We start from the raw sequence: 10,125 nt of genomic DNA on the forward strand, positions 1-10,125 counted from the left end.
TACACTGTAGCAATAAATCTGCGTGAAGTCGTGGCTCTAATTACATATAAATAAACTGACAGGGTGCAATCCATCATCTGCATTATCAAACGGCTGCTGCGTCATCGGCAGACTGCGGGACCCACCAGCACCGGTGGTTCCCCTGCATTGCGAGATCAGTAGTGGGACAAGACACGCCAATTGCAGGAGTGAATGAGAGAGAGAGAGGGAGAGAGAGAGAGAGAGAGAGAGAGAGAGAGAGAGAGAGAGAGAGAGAGAGAGAGAGAGAGAGAGAGTCGGGGGGAAGATGAGTCCCGCCGCAGAACAACATTAGCCTGGCTGGGGAGTTAACGACGCACCACGGCACATCCACTTCATTCATCAAGCAATAATCCTGTTGTGATAGTCATGGTAAGTTCATTGGTTTGGCTCGGTTCTGCGCATTATGCAGTCTCTGCACTGCATGAAAAGTGTGGGGATGCTCATTGGACTAACCTTGAATGAGTGAGGCCGAGGGGAAAATGATGCAGCAGGGTTGATTCAGTGTGCATGTAAACTATACTTGCTTTGGTAACTCTGCTTCACCAGGCCTCTCTTGAAATGATCAGATATACTGTACAGTAATGTGCTGCAGCAGTTCTTTAACATATGAAGTGGATGGGGACAAGTAACACTCTGCAGACAATGCAGACCTCTAGCAGTGCACATCAGTAGCATCACAGTTAATAAATAGGGCCCTTCTGACGCACATGTTTTGTTGTTATGATGATATTAATGCCTCCCACTATGCAGGCAAAAGCCAAGCTATGAATCTGTGCAAGAAAATTCAAAGGTAGAGCTGTTTTGGAGTATCTCCTCTTCCTCAGCCTTCACCCTGAGATTATGCAGCACTGTTAGAATTACTCTCACATACAAGTGCGCTGCATATGCAACCACTGCTCACTCCCATTCAAAATCCAGAGAGAGTCTGTCTGAGGATGTCAGGCTCTTGCCCAGGATTAACAGCACTATACTTTCACGAGGGATTCACTTTGAGCTGATTGTTCAAAGTTATGCTTCATGGATCACGACAAAGCTGATTTGTGACGTAATCAAACTGATTATGTGGCTGCTGCCTGTTAATTAATGACTGAGTCACATAATGTGGTGTTTTATGAATGGATTGTGTGGTGGGCCCTTTTCAAAAGCTGGTGTGGTCCTTTGCTTTTCCCTCTTCTCATGTCATTGAAATTTCATCTCCACAGACAGCAATACATGCACTCTCTACTGCTCTTCTGGGGCAATAAAGCAAAAAGCCAATAATGTAGTATACCTCATTATTAGTTTCCTTACAAGTTTCCTTGTAGTCTGTACCCTGTTCAGATTTACTGTTCACGTCCCTTTGTTAACTGTGGCGCCCCCTGCTGCTCACGGCCTATTTATCCAGGGTTATGCCCCTGGTCATGACAAAGTGTTCATTTTCTGTTAATTTCTAATTTACATTACATTATTTTCATCTTTAACAATGACAAAGGAAATTCATAGCAATACTGCTCTACTTTTGAAACTACCACTGTGCCTCCTATTTGTGCTGCTGTCAAATCCATTGTTTATGGTTCTATACAGCTTTTAATGAATAGTTTTGAATGAATGCTGGTTATTAACTGTCTGATGTTAGCTACATTACATCGTACTATGCATCTACTCACTAGAAAAGACTTAAAGCGTTTAAAAAAAATACACTGTCTCCTCCCCCTAATGATTGATACCCATAATTATTGTCGATTGCAACTGATTTCTTTGCTGTTGTACAGGAGTTATACCTGGATCTTAACATTTGATCTGGGCCACTACATTTGATTAAGATGCCTTTGGTGAATTCTCAATTTAGCTATGTGCTATCTGCAGCTAGCTAACTTTAGTTATCTATGTCTCCTGTCTTGTTTCCCACTCTTTCCAGCGGCACTACAGTAAAAATAAAAGCTTAACAAAGTTAAAACATGGACCAAAATATGACGATGCTATCTCCTAATGTGTTAGCTAGAGGGCCGGTAAGCTAACAGCTGAAACGGTAACATAACAGCTAGCTTGGTGACTGTATAGGTTAATTAAAAAAAAAAAAAAAAAAAAAAAAAACATAACTTGATATCAAACCAAATCCAGCATGAGTCAACTTACATTTCTTGATTTCAGGTCATTATCAGTTGTTCGCTGCCTTTTGGCTGTCTTGTTTAAGTTTTTAACAACATGAAGTCGAGCATCTAGCTGTGTGTGCAGCGGGGTCAGATGTGCAATTAGCCCCGGTGCACCAGATGGCTACATGGTTGATCAAATTCAAGTTCAAGTTCAGTTATTTATAAAGCTTGCCTTCTATCACAAGCATGTCTTCAAGGACTTTACAAAGAATGAGCTTTGATCTACATTTTATATTGGAAATCAGCTACACTGATCAACTACATTGATCCTAATTCATCAACAATCAAGCACAAAACACAGTGACTGAAACACAGAGAAGACACACACACACACACACACACACACACACACACACACACACACAACTGCAAGGTCTGTTCTGCAAATTCTGTCCTATCCTACAAAATGTAGCCAACCCTGTACCACCAGTCCCTCTGTGTGTAAGGAAAACTCCCAAGAAACCCTTTTGGGAAAACAAAACAAAACAGTAGGTAGTCAAACAGAGAACAGAGAGTTGCTGCTGATCAGTTTGCCACTGGGCTTGTTGACAGGTTTCTCCACTCTGAGCAAATATAACACTCCTAATATGACACTGCTAATTCTCTGATGTGACTTTCGTGTAGCTTTCAGCTAAGCCTCCTCCTCTGACCCTTGGAAAAATGTCCTTCATGGCTATGATCCTGACCTTCGTCCTGTCTGTGACCTCCCTGCCGGCCGATATAGAGAAGGGACGGAGAAAGGTGGTACATGTGCTGGGTAAGGTTTCTCCCAAAGTGCAGAGATCTTTATCGTCTTTGCATGACAATGTGACAAATGATATATGAGCCTTCCACTATTTGGCAGTGGACACCTTTCCACAGTTGTCAGATTACATGGTAACACATTGTTTCTGTCTGTAGTATGCCACTGCAGGCCCTCACGCTGGTGCAATAATGTGTTCCACATTTTGATTAAGCAGCACTTGGTGCCTTTGTGGCTGGTTGATGATCAACAACCTTGCTGAGAGCAGTAAGCAATGCAGCTGACAGGACTAATTGCTGGCTGCCATGGATAATTATAGGTGCCTTTATCTGGTCACAACATAGCAGAAAGCCTCTTAAAATCTTTCAATAAATGGCTGCACCGCACTTGTTGTGTGTGTACGCTTTGGTTGCCCAGGGAACAGATAAGCATGCACACACTCTCTCTCTTACACAGGCACACAAAAGTCTCACCAAATACAAACTAGGGCTTGTGAAGGCTCAGTTGGATGACAAAGCCTGTACTTACCATTGGTTTTGGGTCATTTAAATGAATGGATCTCTGCAGAGGTTGATTTGGACGGATCACAGATCTGGGTAGAGGAGAGAATGCACCCCATGCTGGACTCATCTAACATGAACAAAACAAAATGTTCTCTCCTATTGATATGCATGATGGCAAGGTACAAATGTGACAGCACAAGAAAACAGCAGTTTTTATTAGTTGACACTAATCCAATTTCCCCAACATCGCATTGTAATATTCCTCAGAAAAAAAAAAAAAAAAAAAATCACAGATTGAATTGTGTGATTATGCAGGCATTTTGGGTCTTTCATAGAGAATTCACCTACTTTCAACTATAGCCAGTGTCAGGGGCTGATTGCAAAACAGCAGTAGATAGACTTGATTGCACATTTTTGTGTAAGAGTGGAGAATTCACTATACATCCACATCAAAAATAAAACTGACTTATAACTGTATTTTTTAACCATTATTTAATCTGGTCATACAATTGAAAATATAGATAGGCTAAAATGTTATAGGCTTATCAGTCCCAGAAATATAGTATGATACTAAGTCACTCACATTTTTCTCGTCATGTCTGCAGAGGATGACACTGGTGCGGTGATTGTGCAGACAGCTCCTGGTAAGGTGGTGACACATCGCGGTGGCTCCATCACTCTGCCTTGTCGCTTCCACCATGAGCCAGAGAGCACCGACCCTTCCCGCATCAGAATCAAGTGGACCAAGGTGACAGACGCCCTGCAGTTTGAAGATGTCTTTGTGGCACTTGGAAGGTAAAGTCTGCATTTCACATAGCCTGCCTGACATTTGAAAGCAATTTGTTTTAATCAGTTTTTCCTGGCTGTCAGTAGGGCGCAACCAGATAACCTGCTGAGAAATGTGCAAATATGTTGATTTGATTACCTGAGATTGTTTCAGCGCCACATACTCTGCGTGCCTAGCATTCATGGGTTTGCAAAGACACACTCATACATCATGTTGCAAGTTTGAAGGTAGCCAACATTTTCCTGAACCAACTCAGAAACGATATAGCAAATGACACATACAGTGCACCTTCGCCGAGGCATTTCTCAAATTGATCTTAATCATTTAATTGAAACAAGTTAGGAGAAATGGAGGTCATTTCACTATTATGCACAGTTCTGAGCATGTAAAGGACAATAAATGATAAAGTGATAAAACTTTCTTTCTAAATTTTTTCAAATCACTCCAGGCAGCAGCGTGTGTTTGGATCGTATCGGGGCCGCGTGTCATTGGAGCAGGCGGGGCCGGGTGACGCTTCAGTGATAATCCACAACGTCACACTGCAGGACTACGGACGCTACGAGTGTGAAGTCACTAATGACATGGAAGATGATACAGGATTTGTCAACCTTGACCTAGAAGGTCAGGAATCAGGCACTGGGTTGTGTTGAAGCCCAGTATCAGTGTATCAAAGTCAGCCATGCCACTCTGAAAGCTTTATAAAGTGTAATTAATGATATCCATCGGGTCTAGTTCCCATCACATCAAATTTCACAGCACCACACACACACACACACAAAAAAAAAAAAAACAGAAGAGGATGGGTGCCCAGGTAGTTCATTGGATATGAGTGTGTACCATGCATTAAGTCTGAGTCCTGGGTCCTGGGTTCAAATCCGACCTCAAGCCCTTTGCTACATCTCATCCTCTCTCTCTCTCCCCTGCCTTAACCGTCTCTCTCCACTGTGACTGTCAAATAAAGCAGATATGCCCAAAAAAATCTTAAAAATACAGAAGAGGTAGAAATGAAAATGATACCAGAAAGTTCTTACAAGTAACAATAAAAGGGATTGAATACCACACAGACAAATGATAAGATGTAGGCTTGTTTCTGTCCTCCTGTAGGAGTGGTGTTTCCCTACTACCCCCGCACGGGGCGCTATAAGCTCAACTACCACCAGGCAGAGGACGCATGCAAACAGCAGGATGCCATCCTGGCCTCTCACTCCCAACTACACAAGGTGAGTTGATGCAGGTTTAAACATAGAAATTATACGTGTATTGTAGATTTACGAAGACAGCATTTTGTCCGTACTATCAAGGATTTCTCAACACCTTCCATAGGACATTTATCCACATATCCACTTTTAGTTGTAACCGTTCACTAACTGGCTGCAATCCTCAGGCTTAAACCGTTTCATAGCAGCAGTTCCTCAAGTTCAGATTATTTAACTGCATGACTGGGCCGGTGATCCCTCTACAGGTCACTTCTCCTATTTCAAGAGGCCTTATCGAGACCCAGAGTGATGGATTTATGTTGGACGAGATAAACCAAGTTCTACCTCCTCTTAATAACATCCTTAATCCTTCAGTATGGCCCTGATATTGTATCTGTCCCCCCGCAGGCCTGGCTGGAAGGTTTGGACTGGTGTAATGCAGGATGGCTGGAGGATGGCTCAGTCCAGTACCCCATCTCCCATCCCAGAGACCAGTGCGGACGAAAGGACAACCCTGCTGGCGTTCGCAACTACGGCTACAGGCACAAGGAGGACGAGCGCTACGATGCTTTCTGCTTCACCTCTAACCTCAATGGTGAGAGATAGACAGACAGAGAGAGAGAGAGAGGGAAAAAGAGAGAGAGAGAGGGAGAGATAGACAGAGATAGAGCGAGAGCGAGAGAGAGAGGGGGAGATAGACAAAGAGAGAGAGCGAGAGAGAGAGAGATGGGTGGGTGGGTGTACAGTGTGGGGGATGTTTGTTATGGTGAAGGAATGCCCTGCTTTTGATCTGTAAAGATCTAAAACCCCTCCCTAGTGTGTCTACCACCATACACCCAAATGAAGTTGCTCCTGTATAAATATCCAACTCAATATTGAGCATTTCTTGAATCTGACATGTGGACGGGGACAAGACAATGTGCTGTGCTATAGAATGAGGATGTGTTGGTTGCACTGGACCACAGGGAAACGAGAGCCTTGTCTCTGATCTCTGCCTGTGATCCTGCAGGCCTAGGGCCATTGGATTTAGATCAGGCTGTGTTGATCTGCCCTGCTAAGAGGACCACAGTGTCTTGTGGGTGCCAACCACAGCCTTTTATCTCCCGGCCCTTTGATTTACATCACATTCCCGCAGTGGGGCTGCGAGTGCCTCCGTCACACAAGCCACCTCCAGGTTCTTGAACTTGAAATAAACTTGGGAAAGTAGGAGGCCAACTTGTTTTTTGGGTCAGTAAAAGTTAGCTGCAGTCTTGGAGACAATCGATGGTAGTTTACACGTATAAACCTTCCTGACAGAATGATTCATTTGCTGCTGGAGGAATTTTAAACATTCAATTTGGAAAAACATCATTTATGACTTCAAGGCTGCATGTACCTCTGAAGTTTTGAGGGAGGGAATGAAAACTTCTTGTTCATTCCAAAAGAAAATAGATTTTCTTTTTTGTCATCTAGATAGAGAAACAACAGTGGAATTCATTTGAACAAGAAGCCATAATTGATGAATTTAAACTAAAAAAAAAAAAAAAAGAAGCACTGTCAGTGACTTTCCTCTGTAAAGAAGAAGGTAGAATGTCAGAGAGGCCTTAAACCACAGCTCATGGCTTCCCCTGTGTGTTAATTATTGTGGACAGTCTGTTGTGAGCAGGGGGCTTCAGCAGTGGTCGTCACCACTACTGTAGCTCGGTCCAGCTGGATCGTATTTGCTGAACGGCCCCTGGGGAAATATGAGACAATATTCTGCTTCTCTAACAGCCGCCAGTCACATAAACAAGCGGAAAATCGATAGCAGAGCCAAGTGCAAGGCTAAAGCTGTGGGCATGATTTTCATGATAGCTTCTGTTGTTAAAGGAGAAGCCAGCCACTCCTTATTCTTGGTTATGTTACTCAGCCTTCACCCTTCTCTTTGGAGGAACGACATTGTGGTTCAGTTCAGTTCAGTTCAGTTCAAACAATTCAAGCAATCAGGATACCAATTTCTGTAATGTTGCTGGGCGAGAAGTCTCCCCAGAGGTGAGATGAAAGTAAAAATGGAAGCGTTTTAAGAGTAATTTTGAGTGAGAGTGCTGTCCACTGATGGAGTATTGCCTTTCGATTTTGAGCAGCTGCCCAGACAGTTGCAGGATTGATTTGATATTCTGAACACATTCAGGCAGAGAGGCCAGGAAAACTGAGAATATCTACCCTCAGGGCTAGGCCAGTCTCAGGGGCCTCTCTTCCTCCGTCTCCTTCTCTCCTTTTGCTCTCTTATACAATTCACTTTCTCTTGCTCTGGCTCTTTTCCGCCACCTTTTGTCATGTTCCTAAAACAAACATCTACCTTTTCCCCTTTCTTCTTATCTCCTCTGCTCTCTGTGCCCTTTCCTCTGCCTCCCCCTCAGGCAAAGTGTACTTCCTGAAACGCTTTAAGAAGATGAACTATGCCGAGGCTGTGAAGGCGTGCGTTCGCGATGGTTCTGTGGTGGCCAAAGTGGGTCAGCTGTACGCCGCGTGGAAGATCCAGCTGTTTGACCGCTGTGAAGCCGGCTGGCTGGAGGACGGCAGCATCCGCTATCCAATAGTCAACCCCCGCTCCCGCTGTGGAGGGCCACAGCCAGGTGTCCGACACCTGGGCTTCCCTGATAAGAAGTTCCGCCTCTATGGTGTCTACTGTTTCCGCAAGAACAAGGAGGAGGGAGCAGGTGGTACTCCGACGAGACGCCCCGCTGAGAGCTCCACAAGGAGGAAGAGCAGCAACAGCATGCCCATGAATGCCACCAGAGTGATTTAAAGTGGGAAAAAACTGAGAGCAGGAGGGGGGGGAATGCAATTTTAGATTTTACTGCAACAACTGTCGCCTAGCAGCCAGACTCCATTCATCGCTTCTAAAGTAAAACAGTCACGGACAAGATGTGCTCATTTGCAGATTTGCCAGTGAGGAGAAGTGAGGCTGTGTAAAATTAAGGGTGACGTCTTTATTAGGTTGATTCTCCTTTTGTCTCCAGTCAGTCAATCACGTAAAGGAATGTGTGTGTGTGTGTGTGTGTGTGTGGGTCCGTGTATGTGTGTGTGTGTCTGTTGGCAATGGATGGAAGATTATACTACAGCTTGATCAGCACACATCAGAAAGTCTGCCATGACTGTCCTTGTTTACCTGTCTGTATGTGTGTATGTGTGTGTGTTTGTGTGTGTCTGCTTGGACCACATGGTGTGTTTGGCCCTCAGTGTTGTCCTCCTGTGGTCCCTGAGTGCAGAGCCAGCGACAGTGTGTAACAGTGCCAGGGTGAAAACATTCATTAGCGAGTGAAAATGAATGATCTGCCTGACTGTATGGGAAAAACTCCAAGATGTCCTGTAAGTTTTGACTGTTCCCAGTGCAAACGCCTGTGTCCCGATGCCATGCTTGGTTAACAGCCCTCTGGCACAATGTGGTATTTGAATATGACTCATTTTTCTCATTAACTAAGACCTGGCACCCGCATTATCAGAGCGAACAGGCCAAGTAGTAAATATTGCACTTGCTCTAAAATATTTGCACTTATTTATAGATAGCTATATTTTATAATAGCATCCTACGTTAGAGTCAAGCAAGCATGTTTTATTAGGCTGAGAACTGTCGCTGGGGCTGAATAAACAGAAATAGATAGCTACAATAACTGCTAAGTTAACTCACATACTTCATTTCTGTGCTATCCGGGCAACAAATTGCACTATACATATTATATTGTGATATATTGTAGTCTCACTGGAATGAAAGCATTGCGGTGACATTTATTGCAGAATGTGTTCACAGCTGCTGCTACTGGATGAATGAATCATATGGGGAAAAATAAAGTCTTGAGATTAGTTGCTGATTCAAAAAAACACAGCTGTGTGTGGCTGGGATGCTGTCCTTTTCTGTACGAAAAGTTCCATTCCAAAATGCTATATATCCATTTTGGGGGAACGTTAAATAAAAAAAGAAATTATCTAAAATTCATCATTCTGTGTATTTACAATACAGAAGATCCAGGCTGGCTTAACTATATACTTTTTTTTTTTTTTTTTTTTAACAAATGCCATGCTCTGTTTTAGCTCTGTAACTCATCATCTGTTTGAGTAAGAGTCACTTTGAATAAATGGTGAATGTCTACTTTTGGAACAAAACTCTTCATATTTTATCAGTGGTCTCCTGCACCTCTTGTCCTCAAGTGTCTGCCTGTTAGTGGTGTTGAGCAGCGTACCTGACTTTGAGTGGGGAATAAAAACAACATTTTGATGCTGCGCCAACACGGCAGAAATGACCATGAAATCGTCATAGCAACTGGCAGCCTGTAATGAAAGCCAAGTTTGTGGCAAATCGCACATCATCAAATAATCCTGCACGATAACGTTGAGCTGTGAGAACTGTGGTCATTGCAATCACATGTGTTGCACACTTTTTCGTTGAACAGGAGAAAACGGCCACTGAAATGACCTTGATTGCTAAAGTTGATTACTTTAATGATTCCATGAGTACACTCACCAATCCCATTAGTCTGGGCCACAGTGTGAATTTCAGAGTCACAGCCACTAAATTAATAAGCGAAGTCCTGCTTGATGCACTATGACATTTATAATTTATGGAGGATTATGTATTCCACATTTCAGTAGGGAAGTAATTTAGATGATTTTATGTGCATGGGGTTATAATGCTAACCCAATCGACATTCACGTTGCATGGCATTTAAGTGCCCTACTCTGTCTTGGTTTAACAGCAATAACATTATACATAGCACCCACTAATTCA

The 10,125-nt window shown here is 43.4% G+C and overlaps 1 protein-coding gene across 1 annotated transcript; it reads left to right on the forward strand.

Annotated features, from left to right (window-relative positions):
- Positions 1–274: 274 nt before the first annotated feature.
- On the forward strand, positions 275–9,349 carry hapln4 (hyaluronan and proteoglycan link protein 4). The gene is made up of 7 exons (XM_030048778.1): positions 275–390; positions 2,778–2,910; positions 4,004–4,193; positions 4,634–4,806; positions 5,290–5,405; positions 5,790–5,976; positions 7,760–9,349. The coding sequence occupies exons 1-7, from the start codon at positions 388–390 to the stop codon at positions 8,146–8,148; spliced, it is 1,191 nt and encodes a 396-aa protein (XP_029904638.1). The 5' UTR covers positions 275–387; the 3' UTR covers positions 8,149–9,349.
- Positions 9,350–10,125: the final 776 nt, after the last annotated feature.

The sequence above is a fragment of the Myripristis murdjan genome, chromosome 4 (assembly GCF_902150065.1).
Source record: "Myripristis murdjan chromosome 4, fMyrMur1.1, whole genome shotgun sequence".
Classification (NCBI taxonomy): Eukaryota; Metazoa; Chordata; class Actinopteri; order Holocentriformes; family Holocentridae; genus Myripristis; species Myripristis murdjan.